Source organism: Ceratotherium simum, chromosome 8 (assembly GCF_057802395.1).
Source record: "Ceratotherium simum simum isolate JZ-2026a chromosome 8, ASM5780239v1, whole genome shotgun sequence".
NCBI classification, from domain to species: Eukaryota; Metazoa; Chordata; class Mammalia; order Perissodactyla; family Rhinocerotidae; genus Ceratotherium; species Ceratotherium simum.
The window spans coordinates 51782185-51798876 of NC_141907.1; the positions used below are offsets into that span (position 1 = coordinate 51782185).

General features: G+C 33.3%; 1 protein-coding gene across 1 annotated transcript in view; it reads right to left on the reverse strand.

The window, feature by feature from the left end:
* EPHA5 (EPH receptor A5) overlaps window positions 1-16692 on the reverse strand; it is a 324586-nt gene that overhangs the window by 35218 nt on the left and 272676 nt on the right. The window contains exons 9-12 of the mRNA XM_014787641.2: window positions 14492-14557; window positions 4515-4582; window positions 3068-3193; window positions 1811-1996 (exon numbers count right to left, since the gene is read on the reverse strand). Coding sequence (XP_014643127.2) covers window positions 1811-1996; window positions 3068-3193; window positions 4515-4582; window positions 14492-14557 — 446 coding nt within the window. The remainder of the gene's footprint in view (window positions 1-1810; window positions 1997-3067; window positions 3194-4514; window positions 4583-14491; window positions 14558-16692) is intronic.

Genomic DNA, 16692 nt, shown 5'->3' on the forward strand with positions numbered 1-16692 from the left:
TTGGCAACTGATGTTACCTCAGGGCTGATCTTCCTTACCAGAAAAACAAACAACAAATATGTTCTATATTAGATAATACCATTCCTGCATAGGAAATAATTTTACTCAATCGTTGTTATTATAATTCTTGTTCCTACAGTATCTAACACCACATGCTATCATTGATGTCCATTCAGGGTCCTTCCTCTCAGATAGAAAATAGTCACATTCAAATTCTGACTTCACTTTATTGTACTGGTGACTATCTTCTTCACATTATATTCATATTTCAAATATTCCTGCCTGTTTGTCATAGGGTATAATTTTTATAAAATATTTTAATTTCTTTTATTCCTTTCAAAAAATATATTTTCCCTTGTCTCTCACCTGTCTCTGTCGTCTGCCTCCCAACTTTCTTCAGGAACTTATTTGTTCTGATAAGACCTCAGAATGCCCTTCTTGCTCCAGCCATACCCTCTTTGGGTAGCCTTCAAGAGGGAAATAATGTATGGGCATGTACCCAACTGGAGGAAGAAACATATCTAAGTTTTGAAGAAACCCATAAGTCTGCAAGTTTTTTTATTCCCATGTTACATTCCTCTATGTGCATTCTTACTGGAGATGTGTATTTCTTTGAGATACGAAGAAAAACAATCTCCCAGCAATACAGGTTGATTTAAAAGTTCACCCAGTTCAACATGATACTTTTGCTATAGTCTGTTTCTAGAACTTATGAGGGGCTTCTACATTCTCATCTGTAACTGATTGTAAATGAATCATGAGTTGAGAATTAATTTGTTATATATCAGGTAAGTATTTTGATTTGTTTCTTTTGTCCCTCTTTATTGTGAAAAAGTTGTGTTTTTATTGTTTCTGTTGTTTTGTTTTCCATATCTAAAAGCTATATGGTATAAATAGATATACAATCAATTGAAATTACTTAGTAGGTTGAGAACACTTATTGAGTACACACTGCTGGTATGTATATTTGGCATATAAAATTTGAAACTTGATTAACAGTAACTGCATGTTGAACAAATGCTTGAAAAAAAGTCTAGACATTGTTTCTTGCCAAGGTTTTTAGAAGGATTTTAGAAAGTGGTATGTAGTGTATGAGGGATAAGGGAAGGAATGAGAATACATAGAAATAGCAAATAAAGAATAGATTAAAAGAAAATAAAGGCCTCAGTTAGGTGTCACATAAATATTTTCTTGGATGACTGAAAAGTGATTTGATATCCTTATATTGAGAAGCTCACCACATAACCACATTTATAATACACCAATAAAAATTTAAAAATGTGAAATTCTAGATATTTCTGAGTAAAAACTAGATTTGCTTTCACAAGATAATTAGTCTCAAGAAACTTTTCCAGTCTTTTGAATAAAAGAAACAGGTTTGGCTATAAAGAACTGCTTAAAAGGTGGCAGGGCACCTATGGTTATCTATTAAACCTTAAACTTCAATACCTCAATCAAAACGTTGAAGTTAATATTTCATTAGGATAAAAAGTGAAAGAGTCAGGACAAAAAAAATTTTGATACCTTTACTGCTTCTTTTATCTGGATACATTTTCTGTGGCACAGAATTCATAGTAACTGAGTTAATATATATGTTTTGAAAAAAAAAATAGAAATTCAGATTCATTAAAGATCAGCTTGACAAGAACCTACTAAAATACAGGACAATTAATATTAACATGAGAGAAATTGTTAATAACATTACTATGGCTAATTTTCCCGCTATCCTGAAATTAATAATAACCTAATAGAAAAAATCCGGTTATTCATGATACACAAACACACACGCATAATTTGCCATTGTACTTACTTTTGGTCACAACACCTTCCAAGTGAATGATGTTAGGATGATCAAACTGTCCCATGATACTTGCTTCGCCCAGGAAATCTCTGCGCTGCTTTTCAGTATAGCCGACTTTCAGAGTTTTGATAGCCACAGGTAATTCTCTTTTTCCTGGAAGTTTCAAACGTCCGCTACAAACTTCACCAAATTCACCTTGTGATAAAGATGGAGAAAACACACAAACTCATTTGAAATCCTTACTCTAATAATACTCTAAAACATTCTTTGAGTATTAAGACGTAGGCAAAGTAGAGTTAAAAGGGGAGTCCAGGGCCGGCCCTGTGGCCTAGTGGTTAAGTGCGCACGCTCTGCTACTGGTGGCCTGGGTTCTGATCCCAGGCACGCATGGATGCACTGTTTCTCCGGCCATGCTGAGGCCACGTCCCACATACAGCAACTAGAAAGATGTGCAACTATGACATACAAGTATCTACTGGGGCTTTGGGGAAAAAAAAAAGGAGGAGGATTGGCAATAGATGTTAGCTCAGAGCCGGTTTTCCTCAGCAAAAAGAGGAGGATTAGCATGGATGTTAGCTCAGGGCTGATCTTCCTCACAAAAAAGAGACAAACAAAAAAAAAAGGGGGGGGGGAGTCCAATCTTTGTTATCAATGTTCATGGAAAGAAATGGTGCATTGGGAAAGATCATCTACAGGTGATCATAAAACAATCTGGGGGGTTTTTAGCTTCCTCTATCTCACCTAAAAAAAACCTCAATGGAAACATTAGAAAAAAATTAAAAGCAACTGAATGAAAATGACTTCCTTCTTCCTTCTCTTTCTACACTAGTAGTGCCATCAATGAGAAGAGAAAAGGAGAAAAGACTCTAGCAAGGCAAAAAGGAATTAATTTTAAGACAGAGATGATTCATAAATAGAATAATTGAGTGCTTGGATTATGTAAATACTTTTGGGTATTACAAATTATATATGTATAATATGTGGAACGTAATGTAGATGGAGTATAAGATACAGTAGATGGTGAAATACTATGTTTGAATATACATATATTTGCTGGTTTATTTTTTTATTTCATAAACTTGACCTTTTCTGGTTTAAGTATGAGCTACACAGAAGGTAGCATTGAAATATGATCAATTATATACCACTTTGAAAGCAAGTCAATTACAAAAGATTAAAACATTCTGCATTGGATTAGGACATTGACATATTACATTCTACAATATAAACACAAGTTAAAAGTCTGAGTTAAACACTGTCATATACCTGCTCCAATAACTCTTTCAATGGTGATGCACGAAGCTTCTATCTCCTTGGCAAATTCATGGACAGCTTGATTAGGATCCTCATAGGTATGGGGATCAATATAAGTTCTTACTCCTGGCAATTTAACTGTAAAAATAAATGGGCATTAAAATAGAAGTGCTTGTGATGGATGAGTAAACTTGTATATGTTAACAGGCAACTATGGCTTCAATCCCTAATTCCTATAATGGCCGAGCTGCAAGGACAGATCCACTCCTTAGTTACAGGAGTCATTTGTACAGCTATCTCACTTTTATAATTTTAGAAATCTGGATTACTGGTATGTACAAGAAATGTATATGTGATGAAATATTTGAGTAAATACATCTTTCAACAATAAGGTTCACAAAGTCAGTCTCTGAGGCAAACTAAGACAATTTTGTTTACTAAACTGGACAATAAAATGCTAGTGCTTTATTTGTTGGTTTGTTATTCTATGTTTCACTTAAAATATCATCACAGCTGATTAATTTTGGTCTTGCAAAAAATAATTTAAAATAACTTCTCTGGAGCTTTGATCCAATAAGACAGACATAGAAGTCAAAAAGAAAAAAGAGAAGCTCTACTTCTTACTCTGCCTCTGTTATTGCATGTTGTTTACAAGGCTCCGACATTCTATCAGGCTCAGTGTCATCACATTTAAAGGCTACCAATATCACACTCACAGTGTTTTTTGAGGATAAACAACATTGAATAAGATAGGACAATGAGAATGGACTCAACACTTTGTGGAATGAATTATGGCTTTAATGATTTTGACTTTTAGGGTCATGGCAGTGACAAAAACAAAAGAAACTCTTTTTGTCATTTACTTGGCAAATCAACTCACAGTGTACTATTTATGAAAAAAGGAGCATATTAAAGTGTCATTAATTAGAACTGATTTATGCTAATTTTTAAACCTCGTTATTAAAACTGGATTTTCTGCATTTCTTAAAGTTTAGTCTTTTTCAAGTCTTTTGAACCAAGGTTGCTGCTACAGGATGTGCTCAGGGAAATTCCTGCCATAATGCTAGAGAAAGAAGAGAAAATACTGAGAAATTTTATTCATTTAATCTGGAGGTATTATTTAATGATAGATTTCTGCTGACTGTGTTGCTACAAATTAGAATAGGCCTGGAAATTTGGTTTCAAATATAATAGCTTTTTATATTAAGCAAAAAGTTTTTATTTTAATGATGAAAATGAAAGTATGCTTTAAAGAATTGAATAAACCATCCGGCTGTTGCCTAGAGTCAGCCAGCAATGCCCCAAGCCCGTATGCTCTACAGAAATGGAACAGAACACTTTCATTTTTTAACACAATATTTTTGGTCAGTTATTACAGATCTCTTAGCCTGAAAAGAAACCAAAAAACAATAAAGTTTCCTCTACTTTGTTTTCTTCTGATTTTTTACAATTTGCTTACTGTGCCCATTATGAAAATGCATCTTTTCCTCTTCTGGATCTTGTTTTGCTTTGCTGTAACCACACCGCCTGGAACAGAATAAGCTACAATTAGCCACATCTCCAAGTGGTGAAGCATATCCAGCCCAGAAGCATGAAACACAATTGAAATGATTGCCACCCTAACTGATTTTCACACGAGTAGTATAAAATATCACCAATACTCCTTCTGGATGAATTATATTTCTTCAGCCAACATCCCTCACTCTTGCCCAGATTTCGCTGAGAAGTCAGAAGCCATCCAAATTTATTTTTAAACTTCTCTTCATCATGTACCATATACCAGATATTTTTCTGTCCCCCTCCTCTTTTATTTTTTTTGCCAGTTCAGAGGCCACTGCCTCTTTTCAGGATGAACTGCCCAAAATATGTCTCTGATCCCATAGTCTCCTTTCAGCACCTTACTCTATCAGTTTTATTTTTTTCATTTGTTTTGGAGTCTTTAGTTGTTCCACTGGCTCTTTCCCACTCACATCCACTCAAATCACTGTCAAGTTCACCACAACCTGCAATCCCTCTCAGCTTCACTCTCCAAACGTTAGTCTCTCCTGTTTTTCTCAACCACGTACTAATTTGCAAGTCCTTCTGACTTGCTCTGACTACTTACAAAAATCTGTCCTTGGGAGGTTCACTAACAACATATTCACTTCTAAACCCAATGACATTTTTTAAATTTTTATTCATTCATAATGGACTGAAATCCCTAACTATCCCTTTTCTGATGCTTCTTGCCCCTCTCTTCATTTACATGGACATTTCCACAGGGCCTCTGCGTGAACTTCTCTGGTTCTCTCCTGTCAATCCATCTGTTTCCATCAATTTAATTAATACCTCTATCCCTCTGGTTTACTTCTTTTGACAGTTATACCCTTATTCCTCATAGATTTATTTTATAGGGATATTCCACTTTCATTCAAAATCAAGAGATCTGAAAAAGAAATCCGTATATTTCTCTCTCCTTTCAATCTTGATCTGCTGCCTTCTTTTCCTGTTAGTAACACTGCCATGGCCTTGGTCCCTTAAAGTCAAAGCCTTATTCTTGTGTACTTCACAACAAATTCGTTGCCAAATCCCAAGCATTATATAACATAGAAATCTTACAATCCACTTCTTCCTTTTCATTAGCTCTGCCACTTCTTCAATTAAAGCTTTGTTATTTTTCATTTGGATTACTACAAGTGCCTCTGAACGGATGCCCCTGCACTCTAAAACTGCTTTCCTAAACTCTACTAGATATGGCTATAGTCAAACTATTGTAAAAAGTTACTTTCCTATTGTGTTAGCTGTCTCCTGCAGTATCCCATAAAATAAGAAAGTAAAGATTCCTAAATATAGTCCAAATTCACATTTCCCATGTCATCCCCAACTGTTACCTTCAAGTGTACTAAAATTTATCCTTAGTCTCCAAGATATTTCTCCATGCTTCCACACATTTGCATGTATCTGTTCCTGCAGCTAGGATGTTCTTCCTAACAATTTCCAATTATCAAAATTCAGTTCATTCTTTTGCCTTCTTCATGTGTTTTTCCTGATACCCCAACTTAATGCAATCTTTCCTCCTCTGAACCTCTCCTTCTGTACCCCTCGCCTGGTGTGATTCCCATTCTACAATGCAACATAGTCATTTGAGTATGCTTTTTGGCTCTCTTACTACTTGTCAGTTTCTTGCACGGCAGTGACTAGTATTCATATATAAATTTCTGCAGTGTTCTAGCTCCTGGCTCAGAGTTGGCACCAAAAATATTTGTCACATGGATGAATGAATAAATGAATGAGTGAATGATATTTTGACTGTGTCTACACAATGACAAGTGTTTGGAGAGGGAATACACTGATGAATATTAAGTTGATGTGGTACATGATTAACCACATAACATTAAAACAACTGACTAAAATAAAAATATTTGAATTATTTTAGTGAAACTCCAAGGGAGTGAATTTACTATCCATAAACTCTCATAACAAAATTGAGTTTATTAAAAACACAATTTTCATTTATTTCTGCATAAAGAAAATACAGCCAAAATGGTAGATTGACAAAATATTTTCATCACAAAGTTGGTTGAAAACTACTACGTGATGTAAATGAAGTGTCCAGTTGACATGTACCAATGAGGCCTGTTCCTTGATTATATATTCTAGGATGCTTACTAAATATGTGAATATTTTGATATAAAAAGGAAACTTGTTTTATTCTATATCATTTTCTAGTGTATATTACATATATATTATCAAAATAGATAACCCATCCTTATGCCATTTTTGAAAAATACAATTATTTTCATTTTATCATGTTAAAAACTGGCAATTTAATAGTAAAGTACAGATAGTAAAATTTGAGTAAATTTGAAGTAATATACTTAATACATGCAGTGTTCTTGGGTGAGGAAAAATACATAATAACGATCTGGTGACTTTTGAAAATTTATTCATAACACTTAGATGCATTTGTCATTCAAGAGCCCTTAAAGACATCTTGAATAACCTCACCACAGCAAAATAGAGAAAAAACAAATACATAAAATCATACTGAAATTATATTTGGTCTATTCAAGCTGACATTTAAATTATTTTAAGACATTGCTTATAATTTTTCTAGATATTACATTATTTATTCAATCTTTAACGTATGTGACTCTAGAGAGAAGTTACTGATACTTTTTTTTTACCAATGTTTAAATACAATTGTGTAAAGTCATCCTGAGATTTATGTTATTTAAATAACACTGATAAAAAACTTTGTTAGAGGAATTCTAAAGAGACGTAAAAAGCATACAAGTTCTTGCAGTTTACATTAGAAAACAAACATCCATTCCACCTTCAACTCTCCCACCTTCAAAAAAAAAAATTAAGCTTCCAAATTTGTATCCTCAAATAGTCTTTATCATTAAATAAGCCTCATGGATTTTTTAGTTGCATGCAAATTCCTTATATGAAAATGGAAATAAAACTTTGGATCTCATTTAAAAAATGATTTGGGAATACCTTGGTTAGGAGTGGTTAACATTTTAATACCTAGGGTGAGAGTCAGGAGGGCAATAGAAAGGACTTATTTTTGACTATGGGCATCTCTGGGGCTCTATAACATATACGGCTGCCTGCCACATTAACATATAAAATTAAGTTCTGGAACCCTCCAAAGCATCATTAAAACAAGCCTCAACAAGATACAGCAAGTAAAAGTGCAGCTGGCAGAGACTGGCACTCAAGCAGTGGTTCAGCCTCACTAACAAAGCATTGCAGGAAGCCTGTTCATTCTGTACCATCTTCTGTACCTGCTCCAGATGCATAATTTTAACCCATCAGATAGTCAATAAATATGTCATTCTGTACGTAAATCACGCCTCCTACATTCTGGAACTGATTTTTTTTTTTTTCTGAATGAATAAGAAAAGTTTCTTCATTTTGCTTCATATCACAATTTTAATGAGCTTTGATATCATTGTACTAAAAATATCTGTAGTGTTTGTAATTAGAGGAATCATCTTCTAGTCATTTATAGTCATTTTCTTCTAGAAAACAATGTTGTTTTACTTTTTAAGTAAAGGCAGACATGAGAAATCACATTAAATGTAGGTATAATTCTTATTCATTAATATTTATTAAAAAGCCATAGAGAGATGCTTAATATGTAAATATAGCAATGACTTTATGGGTAATTTAGAAATCAATATATTTTCTCCCACATATATCCTAAGAATTTGAGTAACACATCCTTGATGATATTAATGCTGATCTTAAAAACTTGGCCCCAGCCATAACATCTAAATTTGGATATTTGAAATTTCCATAATACTTGAAATGGTAAACAATAATCTTTATGTACAGATAAATGTGCCAATGAGTAATTTAGTTTTTGGATGTAAATTAAGGATTTGATAATAAATTAGAGGTATGAATGTCAAGCCCTTCAGAGTACCAAGTGATGCACAGAATCAGTAAGTTACTAAATGGCACCCTTATGGCCAAAGAGGAAAGATGAGTGAATGGAATAGCCAAAGGAGAGTGTAGACGCTTGCTCAACAATAGTCTTCACAGAATCATATTTTTCCGTTGCTTTAGCCTGCAGAAATACATACTTTTTCACCTTAATTCTAAATAAGGTGGAGGGGATGCAATGATGGGAGATGGAGTGGTTTAGATTTTGGTTTCTCTAAAAGAGCGAGAGGAGGGCTGGCCCGGTGGCGTAGCAGTTAAGTTCGTGGATTTGGTTTGGCCTGGGGTTCCCCAGTTCAGATCCTACTCAAATCTACATAACGGACCTACTCAAAACTCATCAAGCCATGCTGAGGAGGCATTCCACACGGAAGAGCTACAACTCTACAACTATGCTACACAGCTATGTTCTGGGGCTTTGGGGAGGAAAAAGGAAAAAAGAGGAGGATCGGTAACAGATGTTAGTGCAGGGCCAATCTTCCTCAAAAAAAAAAAAAAAAAGAGTGAGCATATGCAGTTCCTAGCTCAGGAATGGACACTCCTATATTGTTCCTCTTTTTTACAGATTGATTAAGAAATGCTTTAGCTATCCCTTAAAGCAAAAGTATTTAAAAGTTGACAAATTGCAGCAAACATTAGAGTCGATATGTTTTGCTTATGGAAAATAAAAGCTGCTTGTAACTTTAGCCTCTCCAAAAACCCCATTCTCCATAAATGCACTCTCTATTGTTCTGACATAACAATGACTTCAATCACTGTATAATGTTGTATTTAAGATTTTATTGCTGCAATCTTAAGAATAAGTTACAACTTTTTGGGAAATAGTTTGACTTTTTCACTTCAGGATTCTCTTCAACTGAAGCAAGGCAGTTTAATGAAAGCTTAGCTAACTCAGCCTCATAAAATAAAGAAGCCCATGAACATTAGCTTATTAATATATCTAGTAAATAATGGAAATAGATTGTTTTGTTTTACAGGACGACATTCCTCAATAAGAATGTGAATGAAAATGCAGTAAAATGGGACATTGGATATTTAGGCTGTCTTGCCTTAAGATTCTCATTCATATATTTCTCATTTGCTTACTAGGGTACTGGGATTTTGAGTTCCTTATAGATAGATGCAACTTCCACAAAAAATGCAACTGATCTATTATTGTTTACTGAAAATTCTCAAATATACTTCTCAAGGGAAATGCACTCTTGTTGAAAAACATAATTTCCTTGGATGTGGCAATGGAATGATGACTCTACCACAGAAAATGAGGGCACAGCTTGCTAGGTTCCCATCTCACATTCTATCAAGGATACTAAATACCCTATGATCAATAGCAATGTGAGAAGCTAACTTATTTCTTGTTTTATGCTTTACATATCATTTTTTGTCTCCATATTCTAAAGGACAAAGAAAAAAAAGCCTTAGAAATAACACCTTCCAGAATAGTGTAGTATGTATGATTTTGTAAATTTTTCATTCATGAACTCTTCAAATATTTTTAGAATTAGCAATAATAGGAGTTGAACAATTTCTAATACCCCAAAAAACTCAAAGATGAATTATAGAATTTTCAATATTGAGTTAATTTTAATTGGCTTAGAATTTTGATATAAAAACACATTTCATAAAGTAAGACGTGAGGATTAAGTCTCTGCATTTTCAACAAAATTTGTTCTAATGCTAGAGTAGATAATTTCTTATTAATTTTTAAACTATTTCATGGATGTGACCATTGGATTTCTAAATTAAAGTAGGTCAACTTAATATCTCTATAGTCTGAGTTTCCACAGGTATTATAAAAAGGGATTTTGGAGCAGTTCATATATATATTTTACATAGCAAGCCTTTAATTGGAATTTAATATATTCTATATATATTGCAGGCAAGCCTCATATCTGCCTGCCACGAGCACTTTAAATGGGAGTCTAGAATTATTACAAAGGGATGACTTTATTCTCCATGTCTCTTTCCTAACTCTGTAAAATGGAATAGTACTTTCAGTACTTCCACATACCTCCCCAGCAGAAATCTCGTGAAGATGAATGAAATAATCTATTAAGCGTATGGAAAATAAAAATTTGCTCCCTTCAAATTTCAAGAAACTTTCAGTTAATATAGAGAAAAAAATAGTTCATTGAAAAGTTAAGATAACAGTTAATGTTTCAGGGGCCAGCCGCATGGCTTAGCAGTTACGGGTGCGTGCTCGGCTACTGGCAGCCTGGGTTTGGATCCTGGGCACGCACCAACGTACCGCCTGTCTAGACATGCTGAGGCCGCGTCCCACAAACAGCAACTAGAAGGGTGTGCAACTATGATATACAACTATCTACTGGGGCTTTGGGGAGAAAAAGAGGGGAAAAAAAAAAAGGAGGAGGATTGACAATAGATGTTAGCTCAGGGCCAGTCTTCCTCAGCAAAAAAAGAGGAGGATTGGCATGGATGTTAGCTCAGGGCTGATCTTCCTCCAAAAAAAAAAAAAAAACAGTTAATGTTTCAATGTAATTCATGATCCTTTTGGTTGGAGAAATTTGTTTTTATCTCTGCACTATGAGAGAAGCTAAAATTTATCCCTTGTGTCTCTGATTAAAAATATTTAAAATTTTTTCTCATAAAAAATGAAGTTGATTTCCTAAAAGTTACAGAATAGATAAACGAACAAAATAAGAATTTAATATCTCTATTTTCAGAATAGTGAACTCCATTTCCTTTGCCATTTGAATCCTTCAGAAGTAGTAGTAACTGATATGAAAACACTAGAAAGATGAAAACTCATGAATGAAGAAAACAGCCTGACATATGTTTGAATTTAAGAAATGCAAGAAAAAGCTACTTTGAGACTATGGGATATTTCAGACAGACTTATAATAAATATTATGCTATAAATATATATTAACTTTTGCAAGCATAAACACAAATGAATATCAAGGGATAAATGATAACATTTCAGAAATTACAAACATCAATATCTCATTTACATTAAAAACAATCAATTCAACACTGGATATTTGTAAACATAGATTTTTTCGGTTTTTTTTTTTTTTTGAGAAGCAAAACAATGATTAGAGTCTCAAGCCAGTTGTGATGACATAAAGTCAAAGATCACTGATAAAAAATACCTCTGCTAAAAGTGTGGGGAGTTTTGGGGATAGGGTGCCTAAAATTTAGGCATTTGGGTTTCATTCAGAAATATTACAAATATATCTTCCATTACTAAGTAGATTTCAGTGAAAGCAGGAAGAATATTTGAAACATTAGCATTACATATATGTGTACAGATTTCACAACAAAGTGGGCAACTAGAGTGATGAAAAATAATTTGAGATCAAAGGTGGCGACATGTAATTACCAATTTCATCTTATAAATGGAACACTATGCATTTGAAAAATAATGGAGCATGGTTTCCAGGTGGGAAATATGACACAGTAAAACTCAGAAATCCAGAGCCTTGCAGAAGAAGCTTTAATATAGCTGAATTACAGAACCAAAGATCTAGGTCAATGGTTTTGAAATTATGCTTTTCAGACCCTGAGATTTCCACAAGGTATATCAAGGTACTTCTAAGAGCCAGTATATTTACAGTGGTCAATTTTAACATAATTTTAATGCATTGTATTATAGTAAGGTCAAAACCTACCAGACATATATTCATGAGTGGTCTTTCCAGAAATGAAAAACAATGAGATCTAAAATCTCAAAACGTCTAACAAACTCTGCTTTATAATTGTAAATATGTCTGTTCACAAATGATGATAATACAATGTTCCTTGGAAAGTATGTGGTAATTGACAAATGCTGGTATGACTATACATGAAAAATTAGGTGGCAAGACTTTAGGTCAAGATTTCTCGGTAATTTACTGACTCTATTAGGAAAATTATTCTTCTCAGCTCTTAATTTCCACTATCTAAGGGTGTTTTCTTCCCAATGCTTTAATCTAAACAAATAGTATCTTTAACTGCAACTTCATAGTGACTTAAAATTATAAAATGGAAGTTCAGAAAGCATAGCCATAAAAACATTTTAGCTTCCATTCTTCCCCAGTAATAATTTTGGACAACTTTTTTACTGTCTAATTTATGTAAGCTCAATTAAAGTGTGTTTCTTTTGCTTTCTTTTGTTTTGTTTTACTCAGAATGCATTAAAAAACTCTGGCTTTTCCATAAATCTTTCCATAAATCTTAAAATGTTAGCATTTTTTTGGGTACCTAAGCACGTTTGTGGCTAAATCATTTCTTTTTTTTTTGCACACACACACAAATATACATGCACACACACAAATACACTCACTGTCTCTACAATTACTAACATTATTTGAAGGAAAATATTAGAAAAAAGTTTTTGTTATCTTAGATTTCCTGGTGTGTTCTTTGTAAAGGAAGCATGCTGCCTTCCCACTTTTCTTCTTTTCTTTTATTTGTTTATTTGATAAATTCCCTGAAGCCAACTCCACAGTCGAAAAAGAAACTATTTTAAAAATCAAGTATTTTAAATCTGGCTAAAGTTAGTTTTCGCAAATACTTCCTAAGCCATGGCTTCATAAATGTTCATACTCCCATTAAGGTATCTTCGAGATTTAGTTCAAAGGAAACCTGAATGTCAATCTTCTTTTTTTCCCAAGATGTAAATTCTGCCTATTCTCCTTCAATGATGATTTATCTCTTATAATGACTATACTAGAGGCTCAAGTAGAATGAGCAATTCAGCGATCATTTTTTTAGTTTTTCCTAGTGTAGTAAAGAAAAAACAAAACACAGTGTAAAGCCATTTATGTTATAGCTCAGCCACCGCCAGATTTCAGGGGCTTTTTGGTTAGTCACTGAAGCCCCAGGCTCATATAAGAATTTCCTGAATAAATTAAATAATTTGGAAAAAATCTGTACTTTCATATTAACTTCAAAACTTTTTTCAAATACAAAAATTTCAAAAGATTGAGAAAAAGATCTCTGAATTTTATCAATCTGTGTTCGTTAACTCTCTTTTGTTCTCAGAAGATCATTAGTATCCATTCCACCACTTCTCACATTTACACATGCATGCACACTCATTCACACCACAGTTTTTTGAATCGACAAAAATTGACACCTAGAGAATACAAGTAACAATTTAAAATGCCCCGAGGAAACCCTATAATTCTCTAAAATGCATCAGAATCTTTTCCAGGCTAATTTTGACTACAAATAACAACTCAATAAAGTAGTGCAGGGATTTAGACTCGAATCTAGAAAGAAATTATCTGAAGTATTTCACTTTTTACAAGGTAGCTCAGTATTGTGTAAATCTTTGAATAAAGTTATCTGGTTTTACGTTCTAGACTACAGTTTTATAGCTATAACCCAGATATATATTTAGGATTTGCATTTGTAAATAATTAAGACTGTCTTATTTGGACATTGATCCTAAAAATGTGTAAATTTTTTACTTCACTGGTATCAAATTAGGAATAGCACTTCTAATATCTGAAATAATTCAAGCTTAAAAATTTGAAGTAAACCATTTAAAAGTACATGTGGTTCTGTTCTCCAATGCCATATGTATCCAGAATGATTATGAAAATAGAAGATCCTAGTTATGTTATGGTCATTCCATGGTTCTGGGAGACAGAAAAGGTGATTTCACCTTGACAGAAGTAGCATTCTACTTCCATGTATGATATGATTTTAATCTTAATGGAACAACAAAAACAGCGACATGTTAAATGTAAAGCAGATGCTACAATCTTGCAACCTCCTGGTTTAAATCAGGACCACAGTAAAAGCCTTGGAAGAGATGTATGAATGCTTGACATAAGGATGATGTACTATATGTATATTTTATTTGAAATTATCCATGTGAAATCACTTAGGAGTCCCCCTTGGGAATCAGTTTCATTCTACTCTTTCTGTTAAGGTGTAACTGGTGTACTAACTGTTAAAATGTACACAAATGGAAAAAAAAAAAGGAATGCTGACAATAATACATATGGGTGGGACATCACATAGGAGTGACAGTGGGAGGGGAACACTAACCATATTAGGCTTGGATGGGCAACAGCGCACAGGGAAGAAGCCCTTCCACAGCCACATTCGCAGCAACTGAAAAGCAAACAAGAGAGCCCAAGATAAGGAAGAGATCCCACTCCCTCAATATAGCATAAAGACACTATGACTTTAGACACGTGTCTGCTTTGCTTTTCAAAAGCAAAAATCCCTACATGCATACAATTAATTCCACAATGCCTTTCAAATTAAGAAGCATTCTAGGATTTAAGAAATACAGAGCTGTATTAAATAGTTATTTCTATTTTACTTAAAATGCTTATTCAGTAGGAAATATAGTGAGCCAATGTATTTGATTATGCAATTAATATAGACATATGAATAAAGATGAAAGCCCATTTAAATATATCTTTCCTCAAAAATTCCCACAAAACTTGTATTAGGAAGACATTCTAAATAGCCTTTTAAATACATATTTTGCACAGAGCCTACAAATTTAGAAGGGAGAAGAATGCCTCACTCATTTGACCCATTGATTTCTTATACCAGTGGAATTATTTATAATAACCTATTGAAATGTTATGCTTATGTGACTTCTCCAATCACTTATGGAAGGCTACCAATTTAAATGTATATTTTTGGATTTTAAAAATGCATCTCCAAATATATATTTGCAGAGCTATTGCCATATAAAAAAACCAAACTATATATAATACATGCACTTGTCTGGATATCGCAACACTCAAATTTTTTTAAATTTTCCACATGTTCATAGAAAAAAATCCAGAAAATACCAAGCAAATTGCTTAATCAAATACACTTTATCGTTAGAAACCACATAAACTGATAGCAGAATATAACAGAATTTTTTAGTGCTTCAATGCATTCACTTTCCAGTATATTTTATGAACAGCATTTATAATGATTTCAAGAGAATTGTAGAATGAGCTCAGTAATGATACTGTACACCAGCAGGTGCAGGCTTTTGTAAAATCTGTCTATTTTGAACTTTAATTATATGAAACTTATCTACTCTGTTTTATAGAAAATAAAGAGAAGAAAATAAAATATAAACATCCAATAAATTTGGAAATGCTAACAAAGGCAAACAAGTATTTCCAAACCAAACTCCAATGGATCCTTTTTAAAGGAGGTGAGCAATGTTCTGTATATTTTCTTTGGAGCATTGATGATGTTTTAATTTTTAGTACTACTAAATGTCTAAGAATTTGGCTCTCACTAAAATAGAATCTTAGTAAATTAAAATGGCTACTATGACATTTACTTCCAGTTTGTTTATTATAATATATTTTAAAGAATATGCAAAATAATTATTTTCACTGTAAAGATATTGAAAGTCAAAGTTACAGTAAATAAAAATATGATAATATTTAAAGATTAGGTAAAACATCTGTAAAACACCTTGGCAAATCTTGATATATTTCTTTATAATTACATTTCTTTCATTAACATCTTAAACAATTACTGATATCTTATATATGTTAACTTTCCTACTGTTTTTGTTTGTAACAGCACTCAGATTAGGGGTCAGCAAACTAAAGCCCATGGACCAGTTCTAGCCTACCAATTCTTTTGTAAATAGAGTGTTACTGGAACACAGCCACACTCATTACTTGTTGTTTATGGCTTCTTTAATGCTGTTATTACGGAGTTGAGTAGTTGTGACAGAGAATGTAGGGTCTACAAGGCCTACAACATTTACTATCTGGACCTTTAAAGAAAGTTTGCCTTCCTATTTTCACAGACTATTAGTTTCTTGAAAGGAGGATGATTCTTTGAACTTTTTTTTCCCTCACAGTTTAAGCATAATAAATGACACTTGTAAGTAGTCAGTGTTTTACTGTAATTAGTGTTAACTAATGGCACAGTTATCTCAATTTACTGATAGTTATTAATACGGAAAGTTTGCATAAATATGTTAATTTTAAACAGCACAGTTCCAACTCAATCAATAATAAATAAATAATTGATGGTTGACAAATGTATCCAATTGATTTTTAGTGATAAAAAGATGATGCCGTCTCCCAATAAGGGACAAACATCCTTCTAGCGAAGTGCGCACAGTTTATGAGCTCATGTAGACTTGTGCTTAGGATGGCAACAGCTGCACTGTGACTGGCCTTGACCTGACAGGATCTGTTTAATACTGAGTCAGTGTTCTAAGACTCAAAAAACACACTAACAAGTCTAAAAATAATATTTTATTCAGC